Genomic DNA, 24027 nt, shown 5'->3' with positions numbered 1-24027 from the left:
TCCCAGAAGAAATCTAATCCTGACATGCTTCTTTATCAAAGATACATTTTCTCTGGTGCTTTGAGACTTGTCATATTAAAATGTTGGGAAGGATTAAGAAAGTTGAAAAACTCCTAAACACCTTGGCTTTGCTTCTAAGCGCTGCTGCCTTTTTCATGAATTATATGTATAGAGACAGTAAGTTCTCAAAGAGGGGGTACAACTCTAAGGGTGCTTTGTTGCTCAGCAGCACTGGTTTCCATGTCTTGTAGCTGTGTGATGACCATGAGATGGGCCATCCATTTGCTTTAGCTGATGATTTATATTGTCTGTATAGGTCTGAGGTGGGAAGTGTCATCATTGACAAAGGCCAGGCATCAGCTGCCCCTGATGAATGCCGTAGTTACGTCTCGAGCCGCCCAATGCAGACTCCAGAACAGTAAGTAAATAATGAATTTTTTTTCATGTGTTATTGCCAGCAGCTTTCTTCTAGGATTAGTACAAACGGGCAGGAAAGCAAGGACTTATCTCTTTGGATGGTACAATAAATGCATTGACTGTCTATTCAGGAGCTGCTGATAACATCCGGATAATGCCTATTAACAATGCTGCCAGCAGGACCCACCCTGATTTTGATGGGGAACTACCAGAGATTTTCAAAAGACAGTGCAATAGATTTGTCAATACCACATACTACCATAGCCACGAATAGTGTTAATTCCTCAGAGATGTCATCAGAGATGTTCTCCATGCTTTGTTTGTACTTCTGGGGAATGATTCTATTAATTTTCAGCTTCCAAGTTGTTGCTAAGGGTCATTAATCCTTTACTGCCTCACAACAGCCAGCCCATTCCTGACCTATCTTGGGCATGTAGTCTCCAAAGACTGTTGCATTTCCCTTATCAGCAGAGGTTCTTTACCAGTTTTCTTAATGAGCAAATCAACCTGCTGTTAGGCATCGCACGTTTGAAGTCTCTGTTGTCCAAAGAATTCTGCCATTTAATATTGAAGTAAATTTAATCAATACTCTTAAGAATTTTAGAAGATTTCATAAGTGGTGACTAGTCTCTAAGTAACTTTGGACAAGTCATTTAACTTCTCCAGGCCTCTGAATAGTCCTCTGTCTTGTTAAAGTGCTTTGAGATACACTGCTTGAAGACCTTGCTTGCACAAGGGCCCAGAGCTCTGTATTAGGTATTCTTCTGCATTAACTGAGCTGCAAAGTCTCACTGTTGCTGAGACTGCAAGGATAACACAAAGCCCTTTATTGCTCTGCAGAACTGCAGCAAGCTGTTCTGCTCTGAGCCCTGCCACAGCCATGGGAGATCTTAAGTGTATAGCAGATTTGCTGTCCCCATTCCAATACATTAATGAGAACTGTGACTCCAGCATCTTCAGAAATGGCTACCGTGATGTTCAAAAGCTCTCCAGTACACACGCTTGTAGAAAACAGCAATGTAGTCCTATCAACATAGGTCATTTTGACCTAAAGAAGATGATTTCTTTTTCACATGTAGGAACTAAAAATTGGAATGGACTGTTCTGTGGACAAGCTCCTTAGGGTAGAAAAGATGGTTATTTTGTGCCTTGAACAACACTGAGCATGTTGTCAAACTTGATTATGTCCCACTGAGAAAAGTATGTTTGGAATTCAAAGTGAAACAACCTCAAATAATAGAGAGGTTAGGAGGGGGCTGCGGGAGGGAGGCCTCATTTCCCTGAGCATCCAAACTTCACTGAAATGCAGTTCACACTCTGCATCCCCTTTCTTCGAGTGATGAGCAAATCCAAGGGGCTGTTCTGGGACGCAAGGACTTCTGGCGGAAGATGTTCAAGTCACAGAGTGCAGCGAGTGATACCAGTAGTCAGTCTGAGCAGGACACATCCGAGTGCACCACTGCACACTCTGGGACCACCACAGACCGGCGTTCCCGCTCCCGTTCCCGACGAATCTCCCTTCGAAAGAAACTCAAACTCCCCATAGGTAAATGTATGTTTCTTCCTATTCTATACAAATATTGCATGTGCAGAGAAACACAGATAGATATGTGTCTTAAGAAATATTGCAACACAGTTCCTTATTGTCCAAGTATATCGTATGTTCTCCCAAGGAAAGCTGGGAAATGCTGCTCTCTCTGTTTTACAGATGGGGAGCTGAGGCAAAAGGAAATGTAAGCAATTTGCCAAAGATAACAGAGGATATCTGTGGCAAAATAGAATATTGAATCTGTGTCTCCAAAGTAGTAGGCTAGTACCTTAATCTCACAGGCGTCGTTCCTCTCTACAGAAGAGAAATATTCCAAATAGTGTTTGATAGACAAAGAATATATCCTTCACAAGTCCCAGGACCTAGCCTTGCATGGTAAATACATGTAACATGAAAAGGTTGCCTCCACCTTTCCTCCTGTTTTCCCATGTCCTAGCATGGCCACTTTGGACAAATACGGTGCAATTGCTAATAAATAGGTTCTGCTTGGAAGCATTTTCAGAATTGTCCTGAGTGGCTTATTCTGCAACAGGGAACTGGCTGAAGCGCTCCTCCCTCTCTGGCCTGGCTGATGGGGTAGAAGATCTCCTAGATATCAGCTCTGTTGACCGTCTCTCTTTCATCAGGCAAAGTTCCAAGGTAAATGTGTCAGGCTGGATTGCAGAGAGCTTGGAAGGACAGGATCTGGCTGGTTTTAGGTGTCCAAGGAAACATTCTATTCAATGTGGACACTGCAGCCAATGAGACTCGGTCACAGAAGCCTTCAGAGTAGAGTGCTATGGGAATTTGATAATGGACTTGTGCAGCTCACGGTGAAGACTAGGTTAAACCTACACTGTATTTGTCAGTCTGCCTTGGTTCACTGAGAAATGCAGGCTCTGTCAACACACTTAAGTTTTAATTGTTGGTCACACTTGTCCTTCCTTCTTTGTGCCCTTACAGCCTCTTGCGAAAGACCAATCACTTAAGCAGAAAGTTTAAAAGACGAAGTGTTTCAGCGTACGTAAATGTGTGCAGACCCACTTGTGTTGCTATGGTGATCCGCCGTGTTACAGCTTTTCTGTAGATGCTTTATGCCTAAGCGAGGAAGACCAAGAGATAGCGGTATGGCACAGCCTGACCCGGCCCTCTGTCTTTGCACAGGTGAAGTTCACCAGCGCAGTGAAGCTGTCAGAAGGAGGGGGGCCAGGAGGTGGCCTGGACAATGGGCGAGACGAAGAGGAGAATTTCTTCAAGCGTCTTGGTAAATGGCGCACCTGCCGAAGACACCCATCCAAGCTTCATCACACAGAAGAAAAAGATGGTTAGAAATCAGGGTTCTCGTCTCCTTTTTCCTTTCCTTTTAACTTTTTTTTTTTTAAAAAATGTTTCTTTCTGTATTTTACCCCTTTCCCTTTTTTCATGTTTTCTCCATAGTTTTTGTATCCATTCTAGCCTTCTCCAACTTTTTTAGTCTTTGCAACTGTTTTCTTTCCCTTTCTTCTTTCTTTTGTTTTGGTTTAGAAAAACTGTAGTAAAGACAATTTTTTAAAAAAGCAAGACTATCCAAATAAATTACGCAAGTACAACATTTGGGCTTTTTAAACCAATTTGAATTTGATCAATACACTTGAAAAATTAATGCTTGCTTCAAAGCACTTATTCAGTTCAAAATTAGGTGTGTAAATCTTTCATTGCCTAATATGACAATGGGTGTTCCATCAGTTTTTTGTTTGTTTTGGTTTTTTTTTTTTTCCCAATTTGTGACCATTTGACAGTTTTAGCAAAGATCAGCACAGAAATGGAAAACCCTGCACAAACCTTGTTATAATTATCTCTTTTCTTCTGTGTTTGCATGTCTAGTGTCTGCATACCATTTGTTAGGGATGCTGTCCCTTTTTCTTAGCACACAACATAACACCACCACCACTTTTCCTTTCCACAGAAGTATATTTAATTGCAATGTATTTTCAAAATCAGCAATGCTTGAAAAGTGCCTTTATGAATAATACAAGGTCATCATATACTCTGTCTTAAAATGTCATGCAGGCATTCATATGCTCATGTCCTCAGCTCAGAGCTCATCCTTGCTGTCAGGGAGACAACCTTATATCTTGAAGTTATGTTACTGTTTTTTCAAGAAAACACAACCTGACTCCCAAAAACACACAAAAAGTAGATTTTCTTTTTCATCATGATTTCTGTAGCATTATGTCTTTTATTTTCTAACATTATATTTTGACACTGCGTTCTATGTATTTCACCATCATCTGTCCCAGACCTGCAGTATAATGCATGTAAGGCATGTTCAGGCAAGTGACACTAGCAAAGGATGAGCATATCTTGCCAGTGTAAACTGGTCATCATTCTACCACTGCAGAAACACTGGTGGTGGTTTTCAACTAGCTCCTAGGTAGAATGTATCATTCCTTTAGCAGGAGAATACATCAGCTCAGAAGTCTGTTATAGCTTGGTAGCTGAATACCCCCAGGATGGAAGGAACTGCATTGTTTTCTTCATCACATACTTTGTGCTGAAGTAGGTGTGAAATACTTCCACCATATTTTCTCTCAGCTCTTGCTGGGAACAAGTAACTGAGGGCAGTCAGATTTTTATAGACTGCCACAGATGTTTCTACAGTGGTCATGTGAGATGTTCTTCGTATTTTCTTGTAGGAATTTTTTTTTTCCATCTTGCTAATGCTGGTTTTATGCCACTGTGAGTCTGCTTCTGCCTTGAGTGCCCATATTCTTGTTTCAACGGCACAGATTTAGTCGTGGCCCTGTGAGCATCAAAAGCTTTGTTCAGTATGTGTGGCACATCTTGTATGTATACAAAACTCAGATGACACACTAGTATTGGATTTTTGAACTTTGGAAGTTTTGTCCGTACTTCAGCCTTCTGTGAGTAACATCAGAATTTATGTAATTAATGAGGGGAACTTGAAACATCTTTTACCTGCCTGTGAGAGAAGAGATGTACGTGACACATGCTTGATTTTGACATAAGCATGTGCTAGAAATGCCATAATAAAAGTGATGCAATGGGTTAAAGACAGAGAGACCTTTGCATGTTAGTATGAGAAACAAGCAAATTGTCTAGTGATGGTGATGAGGAGGACTGGGCTATTGCCTGATCGTTAATTGAAGCGAAAGGAGGGTATTTAAGGTTTCTAAGGCAGCGTGTGACAGTTAAGGAAGTTGTATCACCACGTCCACACGGATCTCTGGTATGCAATGAAAGCCACATATCACTAGCAAAAATAGTAGAGTACTTGTACACGCCTGTGTGTGCATGCACTTGCATGTGTGCAGTGACATTGACGTGAGGCCTTTTCAGTGTAGGACGGTTTATAACACAGAACAGCAACATTACTGACAGCCTTCAAATTTCCAGTGCTTCTGTATCTTCCACGAAGGTCAGCAGGTTTTATGTGCTTATGGAGAAGAGAATAAAAGCCTGTTGTAGGTGGATGGGCATGCTATTAAATCTGTTAGGGTCTGACCCCAAAGCTGGTTTTGCCTTCTCATTCTTGTCATTCATGATGCTATGCCATTACTTTGCTCATGCTTTTCACATGTGGTGTTTCCTCTTGTGTTTTTGGGTTTTGTAACATAGTAAACCAAACTGACAGAGAGATGAGAAATACATTACAGTAAAAAACAATAACGTAAAACAATTTGTCATATCATTTATGGATTGCGATCTTCATTGTATCATCTAGACCACTGGAAATTCTGTGTTGGATATGTAAGTAAGAGTGTGTGTGTATATCTGTATGTGTGCGTATGTATACATATATATATGCACATTAATATATGCACATTGATGCATAACAAAATGTTGTTTTTTATGATCTTTTTATGTATACTAAGAACAAAGTACATACATAGAAGTAAGTTACAGTATGTTTACATGAGACCCTTAACATTCCTTTGGGCACTTACTGAAGACATTGTGAGTGACCGCAGAAGTTGCCAGGGTGTCCAAGGCACAACAGCACAGATGAACCACATCACATGCTTGCTCTAACCGGTGATCTCACGTTCACACACGAAGTAACTGTGGGGGCAGGAGCTTGGTCGTCCATTGTCCCCCTATGTTAGGAATGGTCTCTGCTCTCTGTATGAGATTTTCTCCAGGGCTGAGTTATGTTAACATTAAGCCAGTGAGGGTTCCCGTGATTACAGCAAGGCTACTCCAGGATGGGCATAGTGGAGGACAGTCACCAGCTACCTCTGAAGGATTCTCTTGTAATGCTTCAACAAAGTGCAAGGCTGGAACGGCAAAGGGCAGCAAAGTGATAGACTTAGGTAGTACCGCTGAACCCAGATAGACAAAACCTCTGCTAGATCTTTATAGCAGGGGTTAGGGAGATGCCTTAGGCATGCCTTTCTGGGTCAGAAAGTCAGGTTTCTGTTCTTTACCTCATACAGGCCCAGCCCTAACAGGGCTCTGAATAGGAAACACTAGTTTATACCTCAAATGAGTTAGTGTTACAACAGCCATAGCAGGAAGGCTCAGATAGTATGCTACAGGCTATAAGGAAACAGGAGCTGGAAGAAAAGAGTATTTGTGCCCGCTCATTTATGTGATTGTTTTGCCTGTTCTTTCTACTTTGTTTGTTTGTTTGTGCCATTTTGATGAAATATTTCCCAATATAGGAACATTTTGTTTACTGGAAAACTATGTACAGCTTCACAGAAGAGAGAAAAGCCACAGGTGTCATAAAGAATCCCTTAAATTTGATATACCTCTGTCTTCAGGGGAAATTTGAAGATCTACATTGTCATTTTCTGTTGTGACTATTGTTTGTGGTGCATAAGTGCTTTCCAAGTAATTCTAGGGAATGCGATCTCAAAGGAACTTAGATTTTCAGCCATTCTTTTTTCCTGAGGAAGGAGAAGTCACAAAGTCCTATAGAGCTGACATTTTGCTTCCAGTCTTTCAGATCCATGTTTAAAGCCCATCTTGAATTCTCTACTTGGTGTTCTCTTCTTCAGATATTTATCCTTCAGTATTCTGTAAGCTTCTATACTTTCACATGTAAACAGGGAGAGTATTATAGATAAAGACAAAAAGCACAGAGCTGACTATTCTTGTTTTGACCTGAAAATACTTTCCTGATTTTTCATATATGTCTTTCTACCCCTCTCTCAGCTCTCGGTAATGACTGCGTAATGATCTTCTGCATTCGGAAGTGTCCATTCCAATCTGCATTGGGATTAGTTCATTTATCATGTGAACTCTATACCTGGAGTTTAAAATTGTGCTTGAAGGAAACCTTGGAGTGGGGTGCTAGCTTCATTTCAAAAGGAACTCTTATTAGGGAGCTTTCCATCCCAAAGAGTGCAAGACACTTCAAGAGAGAGAGGCTGGAATGATGATGATACTTCGTTGTTGAGTCCAGTCTCACTTTGGGTGTTTTGGTAATTGTGGAAGATGTATGCCTGAAAAAAAGGACAGTACTTGACTTCCACAGAGAACATTTCTGATATTTGGTACTGATTTTTGTCTCTTAGTAGATGATATATTACTAAATTGATACATGAGAAATAAGGTTTTTGCATGCCTCACTTTAAGGTAAACTTTGAGGCAATAGAGAAGTAAGCTAGGAGATTATTCAGGAAAAACAGTAAGCAAGATTATATGCGTTAAAGAGGTGGGGAGGAAAGGCCATATCTTGGTTCACCTATGTTGAAATAGGTCCTGGGCTTTGACAAGGAGTATATGGTGGAATTGTTTTGGGCAGACATCAGTATGACCAAGGCCAGAATCTAGCTTGCTGCACGTCTGTTTCACAGAAGTCATTAATATTGTAAAAATGCCCCTGTTATCTTCAAGATAGCACGTCAAGGCGAGCAAGGGGTTTAGACTGTATTCATCAGGATTTTTGTTCCACTTTTTTTGTTGGTGAGAAACTGTGTTCCCTTCTCCCCACCCCTCCCTGCATCCCCTCTGTACTTTCTACCTCTTTAGGTTGCCATAGCTTTGATGATCACTTGACCTCCAACCAAGAAGGAGGAAAACCCAAGAACGTTGTGAACCTGGGAGCAATCCGTCAAGGCATGAAGCGCTTTCAGTTTCTCCTGAACTGCTGTGAACCAGGCACTATCCCCGATGCCTCCATTTTGGCAGCAGCCCTAGATCTTGTAAGTCATTTGTTGGTGTATTTTTACCTGCTGAGTGAGATCATGTTCATATGTGGTGGTCTGTTGTCATTCACTAATTCTGTTCATGCCTGCACAGAAAGCAGGTAAAGCGTCACAGCAATGCCAACTGGTGGTGTTGTTATTAGGTGGAGTTTTGGCAACTATGACTGGATGAGTATGCAGACAGAATGGATCTTTTTTTATTACATGGATCCCCAGAACTATACTATTGCCAGCATAAAGCATTTATTGTAAGACTTCAAATTTTGCTTATAGCCATTCTGCTTCTGCCCCTAGTGTCAATAATAACCTACAGAGTAAGGATTGAAGACTGGATAGCTACTTGGAGAGGCACAGGAATTCCACTCAGGAGTTCTGACAGAGATATAAATATATTGGGCAACATTGAACTATTAGTCACCAGAGCCAGTCAGTGGAAAAAACTTCAAATGTCAGAGTGTGCATGCTTTTAAATGCAGTTATTGCTAATTTGCAGATACAAATCATAGACGTGATACGATTCAGGCCCTCCTTCCTGACACCAAGTGTCTCTTCTGTATCTCCCTCCTTCTTTTCCTTGCAGCTGCTGTTTTTTTAACAGTTCCTTGATTTCTAAAACAGTGTCCTTTAGCCTGTGGTTCACAGGCCAGTGGGGCTCTGTGAGGTGCTTATGTGACAAGCACAAGAGCGTGACAAATATGAAAAGCTATGAAAAGCCAGCCAATGATTAGTAACTTCTCTGCACAGTGCTCTTCTGCTTCCTTCCGTAAGCGTTTGGATGTCTACAAACTGAAAAAGATTGAAAGCCTGTGTTCATAGAGCACCCATACGTTCTCTATCCCTTTGTCTTCCCACTCCCCACCTCTTGCCTCTCTGAATGTCATGTCATTTATGCTTATATTCGGTTTATTTGCTCTCTGCTGGAGAGGCCAGGCTCATGGACTCTCCTGTTCTGCTAGTGCTGTGCCCTGAGCTGTGCTGCCTTTCCGCTGCATAGTTGTAGGGACGATACACTCTGTGCACCACTCCTTTATACTTTCTTCTTAACCTTGCATCCTTAAGCTGCAGGTTCAAGCAAGTCTGCATTAATATTGGCCCAAAGTCACTGTTGCTATCAGTTCACATCTCGCTCTACCATTTGGACTGGTCTGTGTTCATCTTCCAGTAGACAGGTATTTTCTTCACTACTTCCCACTCTTCCTGTTGGAGATCGTTGTCCCTCTGGCTGGAAGCTATGGAAGCAGTGGCTGATAGGGAAGCCTGTCCTGTGCTCTCACAGTCAGAAGTGGTTCCTAGCAGTCAGGGTTGCAGTGAGCTCAGAAGGTGGGTTGAGGAGATAGTCACTCCTACCAGGTGTGCTGCACAGAGAGAACTTGGTTATTTAAGGCTGCCAAGCTGCCGCCCCATTGCAAATTTTAAACTAAACAGGAAACATAAGGTGTATGGGCAGGAAGGAGCTTATTGCTGAAAAGTATGTCATTAAGATGCTTCTGGGCATGTGCTACTCTGTGTACTAATAAATCTGATGATAAAATAGGGGTTTGAAAATTATGTCCTATTGCCTGTAACCCTCTTGTTTATTTTATAAATTTGCCTAACGCTTAAGCTACAGACCAGCTTACTCTGTGCCCATGTATGAAGTTAACTGAAAACTACCAATCAGAGTGAACTGTTGAAGATGTCTGTTCCGACTTCCAGAGCTGGCTTTTACAAAATGGAGTCTTGACTCTCTTTCCTATCTGCTTAATGATTCAGAAGGCTTTGGTATCAGAGTTTCTAGAAGGTCTGCAGCTAAAGATGAAAGAAGCCTTGCTCTAATTACAGACTTGGGAGACTCCTTACAAGTGTCTGCTCAGCTGGCATTTTGTCTACAAAGTATTGGAGATATAGGAAAGTCAAGAAGTCACATGCAATGCAGATTTCAAAAAATGACAGCTTGTCATCTCACTGTATTGCTTAATAACAATGTATGTTGTTATGGAAATTTCCCATATTTTATGTCAACAGAGCGTACCCAACAGAAAACATTCTGGTTTTTCAACTTCTGGTTTTGGGCTTTTGAAGTAATAGTTTGAATCAGGTTTCATACAAGTTAAAATCTTGAGTAATTTTATCCTTTAAAAAATGAAAGACAAACAGCTCTGGTTTCAGTTCTTTCATAAACATTTTGAGCATGCTTTTTCATGCAGATTTTCAGAATTCCATTCTTATACCAACTTCAAGATCTTTGATCAGCCTGGATGTTTATACAGGTTTGCCACAATGATTTAGAGAAATTAGAACTGTGAAACAAAGGCTGATGAATCCTTACAGCGGTAGTGATTTATTTATATGTTAAAATGAGTGTTGCTTTAGGTTTAGAAACTACGTAGTTAACATATTTTCCTAGAAATAGCATCCATCCTTGACTGAATTTTATAAAACTACAATCAATTTACAGCTTTGTAAACATTCAGTGACAATTGATAATATATTGCAGACAGCTTTATCCTTACGGTGCCAGCTTAAATTCAGACTTGGCAATAATAAAGTTGATTTCACTTCCCTTCTTACGAAACTTTGGAGGTTGATAGGCAAGTAATATGATATTTCAGTCTGTGGTCAAGTTTCTGCAGAGGGTTCCCAATAAACTGTCTAGCACTGGATAAAGATGTTACCTAAGTATCCCAATTAGACTAGTGTAAATGACTCAGGTCGGGAAACAGAAACTAAATTGACCAATTTAGCAATGTGTGAAACCTATCACCTTTAAATACCTCCAGTAAGATGTGTGAGCTGCTCTGTTCTAACACGTTCTCTTATCCTTGCTGAAATGCCATAATGGCACTGCTTTATGGCAGGGTCATGTTTGAGAGGACCTACTAAATATTGGGATGGCAGAAGCAAAGTCTAAAGTGCACAAATACTTGCCAGTATCCTGACTCCATGTCACTCAGGGTCTTAGGCAGGCTCTGTTGTTCCCATGTCCCTGTTTCCATACCAGAAATATTGTCTATAGGACGTCTTATGACCTGGAAGGAAACCAGATATTACTCCAAACAAGTTCCCGAAGTAGAGGATTGGAAACGGAAACAAAGACCTGTGTCATGGATTGTACTTGACCGTTTTGAGATGTAATCAGAGATTGGAGCTAATTTTCCGAGGCAATTCTCCAAGACATTGGTTAATAATTTACCCACAACCTATCTTCATATACCTGCTAAGCTTCTCCTCATGTCAGACTTATCCTGTGGCTAGACAAAGCAGAGCTATCTAGTCAGCACCATTTGACTGTCCTTGAATTTACTTTATTTACTCTTAAAAGTAGATTGTTGCTAATTTGTGCCCTTTTTTTTTTTTTTTTTTATCTTGCAGAGACCAGTGGAAATTAATTTTGCTCAAATTGCCTGTGGAATATAAGAAGGGGCACAAGAAAATTACCACTGGTTGATTAGTCTTATATAATTGATTATCCTTGGAAACAAAGCTAGACTTAAATGTTCTGCAGTCATAAAACTCTACAGAATCAGCTTTACTTGAACAGTAATGTGATGCTGTAAAATTCCAAATCCATTCTGTATTTGGTCCATCCCACTCAGGCCATTGCTTTTACTGTTATTAGTACAAATCAGGTAATCTGTTGAAAAGCTCCAATGGGAGTACTTGAAATTTTATTTAAAAAAGGTGGTTCTTATTCATGTCAATTTATATGGGAAAATTTTCAAAAGGCAAAGTGATACAGTAGACCTAATGTTAAAAGTTGACTTGTGAACAGTTTCACAGGCATGGGCAGGCTTGTGAGAGAATTGCTGCTGTGTTAAGTTTTGACAGTGACTATGGTAACTTGTGTTCTTTTCAGCTATGCATCACCTGCCTGATTCATTTCTCTCCATTTGTGATGTGTTTCTCTGTGGTGTGAATCCATCCTGTCCATTCTGTCACATCTTCATCTTTCTCTTGCTGCTGCTTCAGGTTTCTCTGATCCTCAGGTAAGCAATCGCAGGGAGCTTGTGCCCCATGATATTCAGAAAGTCCTCCTTTGTGCAGGAAGTCTTTTCAGTGATTTTTAATTTGGAACTCCAGCTCCTCCCCTTTACCACCCCCCCACCCCCCACCCCCAATTCCTACATATCATCCTTTAGTTACAGTAGTTGACTGCTTCATTCATTTTTACAACGAATATTTTTACAAGATTCATATATGCTAAGAAATTTCTACTTTACCAGTGGTGAACTAAAACAGGAGACTAAGTCTGGGGCTTCATCTTTTCATTTATGTCTCCATGGTTAAGGTTTTACTCTGTGAAAATAAAAGAATGAAATCCTCTCCTATTGTGTTTCATATTGCATGTGAGCAACGTGTAATTTGTAATGGTTTTTCCAGGTGCTAGGTGATTAGTTTTGTTTCTGTTTGTCAGTAAGTGTCTGGCTTCAGATTTCTGCCTTCTAAGAGAATTTCTAAAAGATTTCTATTTTCTTCCAACACTGAAATAAAATATGAGCAAAAAGCTGCAACAGGATGTTGTGTCAGGAAGCAATTAATACACATTTTCTTGTTAATCTATAAAAAACATAAGTCTCTCTCTTTTTTTTTTTTTTTTTTTTTTTTTGACAGTCCCCTAAAAGGCTTGACTTTTTTCAGTCCTGTTAGCAGTACTTTCTGGCTATAATTTTAGCTGCAATACAGAATTTCTTAAATCAATTCCCAAACTTTTGGAATATTGGTCCAAAATTTCTTGCTTTCTCCTTTTGATTAAAGCACTCTTAGAAGCACTATTTAATAACGTTCTATAGACCATCCCCATGGTCTCAGGACCTGTCTGTTATTTATGGACCACAGATGAGGAACCTCCCCTTATAAGTAGATGCTGATCTGTTTAAATTATCTCATTAAAGCTGTCAGCATCTAAATATGTGGAATACACGTTTCTGTCCTGTGAAATCCCTGTTAGGGAATCTTTCAAAGCCAACTTGAAAATTGTGGGCATTGTTTTATTCTTAGTTTTACAACCTGCTGGCCACACGGGGTTTTGCTTGTGAAAACTGCAGGAAAAGAGGGTGGAAGTTAAATGGAAATGAGGAGAACCATTTGCTTTTAGTCGCTTTCCATTCTGTAAAGATGTTATTTTTGCAGAGTTGTAGACTGCTGGGAAGAAAGCTTGTTCCTGAGTCTAAGTTATACCCGTTAGGAAACAAATTGCAGTGTCCATTTTTGAACGTACTTGAGAGTTTCAGAAGCATTCTTTATTGGTCTAACATGGATCCTGTTGGGTGATTTAATACAATCAATATAATTTTGCTGAGGGCAGGAGGATTTTCCTCTGGAAAATAGTCAATCACTTCAAAACTCAGCTGCCTGATGTTGTTTCAGTGCTAAATTGTCTGATGCTTGCTAAGGCCATTGAAGTTAGGCCAGCACAATTTTGTTGACTTATGCCAGTAATGGACATCTCTCCTCATATCTGCTTGTTATAAGTGCAAAGTAGCACTCTTGCTAGTTTCAGCAAGCCTCCATTCATGCTTCCACCCCGAAGGTGTGCAAGCAGAACTTAACATGACAAATGCCAGGATTCATGTGGCCGTGCTGCCATTTGCACTTGCAATATTTACAGCCCTACTAGCAAAGGTGAAAAGAAAACTTGATGCATTCCTCCAGTTAGTGTCAGATGCATGCTTCTGCTTTTTGGAAGTCATGTGGTTTCTGAAAGAAAGCATTACAGGGGGCAGTGATACAAGGTTGTTTATAGGATTATAATGTGGCTCTTTCTGCCCGTCTAGTGGCTGGACTAAGTGTAACTGTTCAGTACTTATGAGCCTTGGTTTTATTAGCTCAAGAGGATGAGACTTACATCAGAGATCCTGTTTTCAGTTTTTGATGGAGAGATTGCTCAGTCTGTGCAACTCCATGGCAAGCTTGCAAACCAATTGATTGAAACACAAAGTCCTCTAATGTTCAGGGAGTTTTTCCAATGTGTTTGTATTTAAGGTGCTTTTTTGCAATCATTGCAGGAAGCTCCTGTAGTGGCGAGAGCAGCCCTGTTCCTCGAGTGTGCACGCTTTGTTCACCGCTGTAATCGTGGCAACTGGCCTGAATGGATGAAGGGCCACCATGTGAACATTACTAAGAAAGGCCTGTCCCGCGGACGTTCTCCTATTGTGGGCAACAAAAGGAACCAGAAGCTGCAGTGGAATGCAGCTAAGCTTTTCTACCAGTGGGGAGATGTAAGTGTTTGTTTCTCTTCTACTTACATTAAAAAATATAGCCAAATGTGAAGATAATTGGATCCTATACAGAATTTCAGTTCCAGTAAAATGGGGACTCATAAGCCTCCCTTCCAACTTGACTTTGCAGCCTGCCAGAATTAGTTCTTCTCCTAATAGGAACAGACTTTGTTAGGACACAACAGTGTGCCCTTCCCTCCCCTCCACTCCCCCTGCTTTGTTGCCTCTGAGGATCCACTTGGTCCGCTCTGCCATTTCCAGCACTTGTCATATGTGAATGCCTAAGGAACAGTAAAAGCAGGGTGTGTGATACTACTTGCTTTTTTCTAGCTTTGAAATATTTTTAGCCTAGGGCTTCTTGAGCTGGATGTGCTACTGTATATTTAGTAATAGATTTCTCTTTGACATACTTACTCAGTCTCTCTTTGCACCCACAGAAACTGTTAGCACTCATCATTCTTTGGCAAGGAATTCTACAGGGCTACTACATGTCATCTAAGGAACTTTCTCTGTTTGCTTTGAGCTTGGCTTCTTCAAGTTTTATTTGATTACATGAACCAGGCAACTGCGCTGTTTGGCCCTGTCAGTGCTACTTGCAATTCCTTTGGAAACCCACCAGGGTATACCTGCTGAAGGCCTGACACTTATTGCAAGTAATTTCACACAATTCAAAAAAGTGGGAGAAGTTTCTTTGACCTCTATGGTGCCTGTTACATATGTCTGTCTGGAAGCAAGCTTTATGCCTCTGACCTCTTCTCACAAACCCAGAGATTTTTACAGTGAGCGTGATTAAAAAAAAAAAAAAAAAAAAAAAAAAGATGAGAAAAAGAGACAAAAAATCCAAGGCTTAGGGGAATTCGAAAAACATGTATTCTGCAGTCTTGGAGTACTTACATAAGCCATGCCAAAAAAGCCTTGCTGACCTGTATTCTCTTAGGTTAAGCCAATGCATGCTTCTCAGTGGAGCACACTGTAGGGAACCTTGAGCTAGTGCTGACCATGTCAGTACATTCCCACTGCAAAACGCAGCCCAGAGGGAGAACCTAGCTAGCATCTGAGCACCCAGGCTAACATGCTTTGTCTCTTGGCAGCTCTTCTCCTTCCATCTCTAAAGCTAACTCAGGGAATGCTACCAGGGCACCATACTCTCTTGTTACGTATCAAACACAAGTGACTATCTTAATAACAGCACTAATACCAAAGTTCCTTGGAAAAGTACATAGTGTGAAAGTATTTGCTTTCTGTGAGGTCATCACCTTAGCCTAGCTCCTTTGAGAACTCTTTCTCAGTGGAGAACATAGGATTACATAGTCCTTGTATTTTTGCATGTGTTGCTGACAGTCAAGACTATCTCTGTTTGTGGATTCCATGCTTCTAGACATTCCTTTTTTTCAGAGTCTGAGAAAAATCGGAGCAAGCACGTCAGGAACTGGTAAAGCCAGTTAGATTCCACCTTAGCTGCCATTTTTAGAGACTGAAATAGCCTGAGCTGGAAAAATTCCAGGAAGGTTTTCTTTTTAAAACGTTAAAAGTACAACTTCATGATGCAAGGTCACAAGAAAGGACCCAGGGAAATGTGATGGCAGGCAACTTGGTGTAATTCTTTTCCCCTTAACTTTAATGGCATCGTAAGACTTACCTGGATACATTCTGCCTGCTAGGAATAGCATATGTTTGGTGGCTGCTTAGGAATGTCCCAGAAGGGAAAAGCCTTACTTTTACTTTTACTGTAAGGGAGGAGAAGAATTGGAAAGTAGTCTTTACAGTGCACATTTCTTCTCTTTTTACTGCAAGGTGTCCTGCCCCTCATTAATATTTGTGTTTCTTCTCACTGGAGTCTAGGACAGTACAGTTACCCACAGCATCACTAGCCCCCAATCAAGCTCATGCTTCAGGATTGGTCTGCACCAAACACTGCTGAGGTGCAATTCCTTTATGTCCTTTATGCTGAATAATGGGCAAGGCTGGTCCTCTGGCACTGCTTCTCCTCCCAGAAGCTGATTCAAATTAAGCTGGCTGCGAGTATAAGTGGCAGCCACCAGCCAAGCCCGTAGGGCTGGAACCCTGCAAGCTGTGCTCCTCAGGTGGCTGCTTTTGTTGGCTCTGACCAGATTCCAACCAGATAGGCTGAACTATAAGGAGAAACAGCTCTCTGTTGCTGTAGTACAGGCACCTGCTGTAGAACATGCTGCCATTTCTGTGTGTTAACCTGCCCATTTCACCATGGGTAGTATCAGCATGAAGGGCGGTATGACTGCACTCATATAGCTCCTAAGCAGTTCCAGTGCCAAGAAGACGGGCTACCTCACCCAGCCCATCTCTGCCTTCATGCTGCCAGATCCTAGTCAGCACTACAGCACACCATCCTTGCTGCTTAGTGGCAGCAGAGCTGCTGCTGTGGAAGGAAGATTCTTGGACAAAGAGAAAAGACTATATTAATCTCTGAATGCACTGAGGCCTTGTTCTTTTTTCTTTTTTTTTTTTTTTTTTTTCTTTTCCTTGCAGTAAATAAGGCTGGAAATTTGTGCTCATTAGGGATTCTTCCTTGTCTATCAGTGCTCATTAATTGTGATATAGAATGCTATTGTCAAAGTTTAGTGAGATCAAGAATAAATGTAAAACATTTTTTTCCTCACACAACTCCTTTAATTCAGCCTCCCTAATACTTATTGGAGAATAACAGTGGTAAACCCTTTCTACCTGAGGTAAGGTTTGGACTGCTCCTAATAGTGATAAAGCCTACTGAATCAACCAACCTCACTTGTTATGCTCCTTTTTGAAACAACACAATCTTAAATCTATTCTAATTAGGTTAGTCTGTCACTGCCTTTGGCTGCTACTGTTAAGATGCATTTTCTTTTTAAGTGTGGCATGCTCTCTGTTTGCTAGGAAAACCAAGCATAATTCATGCAGATAATACTTCAGGAATTCAGTGCTCATTAGGTAGGAAGCTGTGGGATTATGTATGATTGCTTTAATATTAGGGTGGACAACACAGTGTAAATAATATGTGATAAAGTACTACTTTGTGGAGAGGCATGCAGTACATTTCTTCCTTTAAAAGCCTGAAACATGAAAAAATTGAGGGAAATGTGGAGTTTATTTAGCGATGTGCAAGCTCACAGACAGCTGAGATTAGCAACTATTTGCATCAGCTTGCAAACCACAACAATATCACCTTATTTTCTTTGTGTAGCAAGAGTCTACCCTCTTCATAGTTGCTGGATTTCAAAAGGACTACTTAGTAGCAAGGAAGAGCAGCTGTAATAAGTGCCTGTTTATGTATTTCTGCGTCACTTCAGCCGAGACAGCAAAACTATATAGTGCTGGCATGACTGTCAGTTCTGACTTTAGAAGATTCAGAAGTTCTTTTAGTATCTTCCTCTGAAACTATCCCAAAATCAAAAAAGCCAAAAGACAAGTACTGATAAAAATTCTGTAATTAAACACGTATCCTCCCTTACAGATTTCACAGAACAAAGTTTTACATACTATGTTCTCTTCACCTACCTGCAGTAAAGAAAGTTAAGGAAATCCTTAATAGCTCTGAAATGTTTTAGGAGGAATGCATTCTTCTTGCTAACACACCCTTATCTGTAGCTTTACTGATAGCACCATGAGGGTGGTTTACATGCTGATAATGATGCTGGCAGACAGCCACAAATAAACCATCAGTGCCTTTCTGGAAAATGTAACAGTATTCAGTGGAAATCTGTCTGTCTGTGTTCTTTACATGGATTCCCTCTACATCATTGCCCATGCATGCTCCCAGCTTTTATAAGCATATTCTTAGTTCACTTTTTGGAAAGTGCATCTCCTTTAAAGATAGAAGCAGGCTTTCCCATGGGCATTCAGCAGTTTTGTGGAGGAAACAGGGGCTGTTATTGGATTCCTAAGTCACAGGATAGTTTCTTAAACAGAAGGCGTACACTCTGAGTGGAAAGGCTTAGCAAAAGTGTGGAACACACATATCAAGGGGAGAAAAAAAAGTGGAAGAAATGCATGCAAAATAATGGCATAATCTCCTCCTCCCTATCATGTAGGTTGGGTGTTTGTGTTGTTATCTAACCAAATCTGCAAAAAATTTCACCCTGAAAATTGACACTGTTTGCAAATTTTGGATTAAAAAATGGGGAAATAAATTATGGTCTTCATAGTAATTAATCTTCTTTCATCTCTTTCTCTACTTTACTGTACTTCACAGATGATAAAGCCAGGACATTCTGTTCTGGCTGGAACATCTCCACAGCCTGCATGGGCCAAGCCCTTGACCACCAGTGAGTTGGCCTGAAATTCTCACCTCCTTGTGCTTTCTCTTCCTACCTGTCTGCAGGCAATCGGCGTCCGCCTCAACGAGCTGTGCCATGCTGAGAGTGAGAGCCCTGCCAACCTGCTGGGCCTCATTTATGATGAGGAGACCAAGAGGCGCCTGAGAAAGGAGGATGAGGAAGAAGACTTTTTAGATGACAGTAAGGAGACTCCCTTTACTACAAGAACCCCCGCTTGTAAGAACCTCTGTTTTAGGAGCACTTAATTTTTCTTCTCTTTTCATCCTCTTGCCACCCAGCTGTATTTCCCAGTCCCTCACCTTCACCCCAGCTTTCTCCCCTGTTCTTTCCGTGCCTAGATGTACAACATGACAGATGGGTAGCAGCACTGAGAAACTGAAGGAAAAGGGCAGGAAACCAGACAGTGAGTTGCAGTTCCTGTATAAATCATAGAATCATTTAGGTTGGAAAAGACCTTTGAGATCATTAAGTCCAACCGTTAACCCAGGACTGCAAAGTCCAGCACTAAACCATGTCCCCAAGCACTGCATCTACACATTTTTTTTAAACACCTCCAGAGTTTGTGATTCCACCACCTCCCTGGGCAGCCTGTTCCAAAGCTTGACCACCATTTCAGTGAAGAAATTTTTCCTAATATCCAATCTAAACCTCCCCTGATATAACTTCAAGCCCTTTCCTCTCGTCCTGTCAATTGTTATGTGGGAGAAGAGACCAACCCCCACCTGCCTACAACCTCATTTCAGGTAGTTGTAGAGAGTGATAAGGTCCCCCCTGAATCCTTTTTCTCCAGACTAAACACCTGCAGTTCCCTCGGCCACTCCTCATCTTACTTGTGCTCCAGACACTTCCCCAGCTCCGTTGCCCTTCTCTGGACACACTTTAGCACCTCAACGTCCCTCTTGTAGTGAGGAGCCCAAAACTGAACATGGTATTTGAGGTGCGGCCTCACCAGTGCCAACCAGGTACAGAGGGACAATCGCTTCCCTGGTCCTGCTGGCCACACTGTTTCTTGTACAAGCCAGGATGCTGTTGGCCTTCTTGGTCACCTGGGCACACTGCTGGCCAATGTTCAGCCAGACATCAACCAGCGCCCTCAGGTCATTTTCCACCAGGCAGCTTTCCAGCTGCTCTTCCCCAAGCCTGCAGCGCTGCGTGAGGTTATTGTGACCCAAGTGCAGGACCCAGCACTGAGCTTTCTTGAACCTTGTACAACTGGCCTTGGCCCATGGGTCCAGATCCCTCTGCAGAGCCTGCCTGCCCTCCAGCAGATCAACACTCCCCCACAACTTGGTGTCATCTGCAAACTCACTGAGGGTGCACTCAATCCCCTCATCCAGATCGCTGATAAAGATACTAAACAGAACTGGGCCCTATACTGAGCCCTGGGGAACACCACTTGTGACCGGCTTGCCCACTGGCTTTAACTCCATTCACCACCACTCTCTGGGCTCAGCCATTCAGCCAGGTTTTTACCCAGAAAACAGTACACCTGTCCAAGCCATAAGCAACTTGTTTCTCCAGGAGAATGCCATGGGAGATGGTATCAAAGGCTTTACTGAACTCTAGGTAGACAAAATCCACAGCCTATCCCGCATCCACTAGGTGGGTCACCTTGTCATAGAAGGACATCAGGTTTGTCAAGCAGGACCTGCCTTTCATAAACCCATGCTGGCTGGGCTTTATGCCCTGGTTGTCCTGCATGTGCTACATGATGGTGCTCAGGATGGTCTGCTCCATAACCTTCACCAGCACCAAGGTCAGGGTGTCAGGCCTGTAGTTCTCCAGATCCTCCTTCCAGCCCTTCTTGTAGATGGGCATCACATTGGCTAATGTCCAGTCTTCTGGGACCTCTCCAGTTTGCCAGAACTGTTATAAATGATGGAGAGCGGCTTGGTGAGCTCCTCTGCCAGCTCTCTCGGTAACCTCAGGTGGATCCTATCCCGACCCATAGACTTGTGTGTGTCCAAGTGGAGCAGCAGGTAACTGACCATTTCCTCCTGGACTGTGGGGGCTTCATTCTGCCCCTCATGCTTATCTTCCAGTTCAAGGGGCTGAGTACCCTGAGGGTAACTGGTCTTGCTGTTAAACACTGAGGCAAAGAAAGCATTAAGAACCTCAGCCTTTGTCACTATGTTTCCCATACCCACATCCAATAAAGGATGCAGATTATCCTTGGCCCTCATTTTTTTCTAATGGATTTGTAAAAACATTCTTTGTTATCTTTTATGGCAGTGACCAGCCTGAGCTCTAGCTGGGCTTTCGCCTTTCTGATCTTTGCCCTGCATAACCTCGTGACATCCTTACAGTCCTCCAGAGGTGCCTGACCCTTCTTCCAAAGGTGGTAAACTCCTTCTTTCCCCGAGTTCCAGCCAAAGCTCTCTGTTTGGTCAGACCAGTCTTCTCCCCTGCTGGCTTGTCTTTCGGCACACAGGGACAGCTCGCTCCTGTGCCTTTAAGATTTCCTTCCTGAAGAATGTCCAGCTTTCCTGGACCACTTGGCCCTTCAGAGCTATCTCCCGCGGGGCTCTGCCAACCAGGCTCTTATACAGGCCAAAGTCAGCACTCCGGAAGCGCAAGGCAGCGGTTCTGCTGAGCACCCTCCTTAACTTCTCCAAGAATTGAAACCTTTCTCATCTCATGATCACTATGCCCAAGATGTCCTCCGACCACCACATCACCCACCAGTCCTTCCCCGTCTGCAAACGGCAGGTCCCGCAGGGCATCTCCCCAGGCTGGCTCCCTGCCCAGCTGTGTCAGGGAGTATCTTCCACACACTCCAGGAACCTCCCCAGGCTGTTTCCTCTCTGTTGTGTTGTATTTCCAGTGGACATCTGGTAGATTGAAGTCCCCCACAAGTACAAGGGCTAGCAAATATACGTATGTATACTGGCAACTGCAATTATAAGCAGGGTAAAAATTTATTTCTTGAGTCGAATTTCTGTCACCCAAGTGCCAAAAGTGCTTCAGACTCCCATTCTTCCCAGTTATTTCTGCCAGAACATTTGTATAAGATTAGCTGCTTTTCTGTTTCTTAAGATTGAAGAGTCATCTCCTTACCTGATGTGAATTGGCACAGCTCTACCAGAGGCTTTTAAATCTTGACTTCAGTATATTTGCCTGATTCTCAGACAGAAATACAGTACAGTGGTATAAAAAGTATCATTAAAAATCTGTGTAACAAGATGAGTAAAACACACACAGTTGTGCCTGTGTGCATGTATGGGTGGGAGGGGTGACAGATCACTGATTCTGAAAGTCTAGATAGGCATGCAAATTATAAAAAACACTGTGAATTAAAACAAATTAAGTCAAGCACATACTGTTGTAGATGTAGGTGAAGGTGGTATCAAAGTTTATGTCCTCTCCAGATGTCATTTGTATATATGTGTGTGCTGTAATGTACAGGTTCCTGTGTACATGTACTGTTGTTCACCATTGATGTAGTGTGCTAGCACTGTTTTATCTTCTGGTTTCTTTTTCTGTGGTTCTGGGTTTGTTCTTACTGCATACAGGCCCACTTTGGAGTAGAGAGGAGTAGCTGGGAGCAGTGGAATGGCACTTGTGGGAAACAATCTCAAGAGAAGGTATTGGCCCTAAGCTAGACCTTCATATGTGCCACTGTAGTGTGCTAGTGCTAGCTACGTGAATGTGGGTGGCTGTTCTGGGTATTTTATTTGCCCTCTAGGAGATATATCTAAAGCAGGAGGTGGGTGCACCCGAAATTTCCCCTTTTCTGCACCATGAATGAACAACTGCATTTCCATGACTGAGTGACAGAATAGACTTTCTTGTCCCTGTTCAGCCACAGATACTAGGCACTCAAGGGGGTGTGGAACTGCTTTTTTAAAGGGTTGCCTAAAAGAAGTAAACAGAGAGAACAGGTTGTGGTCTAGCAAGCCATTTAAAAGCTTAAGTACTCTCCTGAAAGCCAGGGTCTGAAAATAACTGATTTGCATTCCTGATGAAGGCAGAGACTTTCCAAAAGCTGACCTGTGTGCTGTTGGGAGTAGACTGAGAAGAATAAAATATGCAGTTGGATATTCCGTTACACTGTACGTCTCATCTGTATCTGATAGTTCAGATTATTTTAGTCCCTACAAAGTCCATACATAATTCATTACTGGTAATGCATACAGAGGAATTAGCAAGCATCACAGAGTTAATGTGGTTTTAACTGATCCATGCAGTGTCCTCTCACTTGTTTGGTTCAGACTGTTTCTTTGCCAAAAGTAATTAGATCATACATGGGGGAAAGCAAGTGAAAACACAAATATCTCAGAAATGTATGTAGATGGTAATATCAGGCATTATTAAAAAATGGGTATGGTCAGTTGATTTTACAACTAATTTTATTTTTTTTTTTCCCTGTCCATTATCCTAAACATTATTTTTCAAATTGATCAAGCACTGAAGAAACCTTTATACTTCTCAAGCTTTGAATGGCATTAGATGGGTTACAAAGTATAAGGCTTTTGAAGCTGATTGTTTAGATGCAGTTGAGACAAAACTCCAAGTATTTTGATAATCCTGCTTCCCTTTCCCAGTTTTGTTTTATGTTAAGCATTTGAATGGATAATTTGATTAAGCACTTTGAATTTTTTTTCCTTGATTATCTCTAAATAGCACTTGGATTCGCTGCACAAATAAAGAAGCCTGACTTCAAAGGAGGCTGTCTTTTCCAGTTATCAGGGTAGTAATTAATAACAGGCACAGTACCTCTTTGCTGGCTAGTCATAATTCCATGTGTTTTGAGAAATTTTCCTATATTTGAAAGTGACTCTTTTCTAGAACTGCATATTTGGCTGAATGCAAAACTGTAAACAGGAAGAAGGGTGTCTACCTGTTAACTTGTATAAGTTTTAAAAGAGGTGTATATAAAATGCTGTAAGATCATGTTAGTTTAGTAGGTACCTCACCGTAATACACTATAATATATACTATAGTACACTACAGTGTTACTTCACTATAACAAAATATAATACATGCTATAGTACACTACAGTGTGTTAGTACTGTTGCATATGCTGGTAAATACATGGATTCATACTTGTTTGACTGTTACTTTTAGTGTAGGAATAGTAGCATAGAGAGAAGTCTGGGTTCTCCTTGTTTTTAGTGCAGCTTGCATTGTGGACCATATGTGAAAATGTCAATCACCTCTTGGTTCCGGATTCTGTGTAATCCCCTTGCTCACCATAGAAATATTTTTTTCCCAGGCACTGTGAACCCTACCAAATGTTGTTGTCCTTTTGCACTGAAAATGGCGGCCTGTCAGCTTCTCCTGGAGATAACCACTTTTCTCCGAGAGACCTTTCCCTACATGCCCAGGCCACGTACTGAGCCTCTTGTGGTAAGTGGACAACACACTGTGGAGAAGGAGCCATGGCCACCAAAGTCATTGGGCTCTGAGCCTGTCTGAGGAGAGGCAGGGTGGGGCAGTGG

The 24027-nt window shown here is 41.8% G+C and overlaps 1 protein-coding gene across 1 annotated transcript in view; it reads left to right on the top strand.

Moving 5' to 3' along the window:
* UNC80 (unc-80 homolog, NALCN channel complex subunit) overlaps positions 1-24027 on the top strand; it is a 129843-nt gene that overhangs the window by 37324 nt on the left and 68492 nt on the right. Inside the window, exons 18-25 of the mRNA XM_027808587.2 lie at positions 317-418; positions 1755-1963; positions 2499-2605; positions 3110-3269; positions 7925-8097; positions 14085-14297; positions 18631-18766; positions 23802-23935. Coding sequence (XP_027664388.2) covers positions 317-418; positions 1755-1963; positions 2499-2605; positions 3110-3269; positions 7925-8097; positions 14085-14297; positions 18631-18766; positions 23802-23935 — 1234 coding nt within the window. The remainder of the gene's footprint in view (positions 1-316; positions 419-1754; positions 1964-2498; positions 2606-3109; positions 3270-7924; positions 8098-14084; positions 14298-18630; positions 18767-23801; positions 23936-24027) is intronic.

The sequence above is a fragment of the Falco cherrug genome, chromosome 8 (assembly GCF_023634085.1).
Source record: "Falco cherrug isolate bFalChe1 chromosome 8, bFalChe1.pri, whole genome shotgun sequence".
NCBI lineage: Eukaryota > Metazoa > Chordata > Aves > Falconiformes > Falconidae > Falco > Falco cherrug.
Note: the sequence above shows the minus strand (reverse complement) of the source record. Positions and strands in the feature narration are given on the sequence as shown.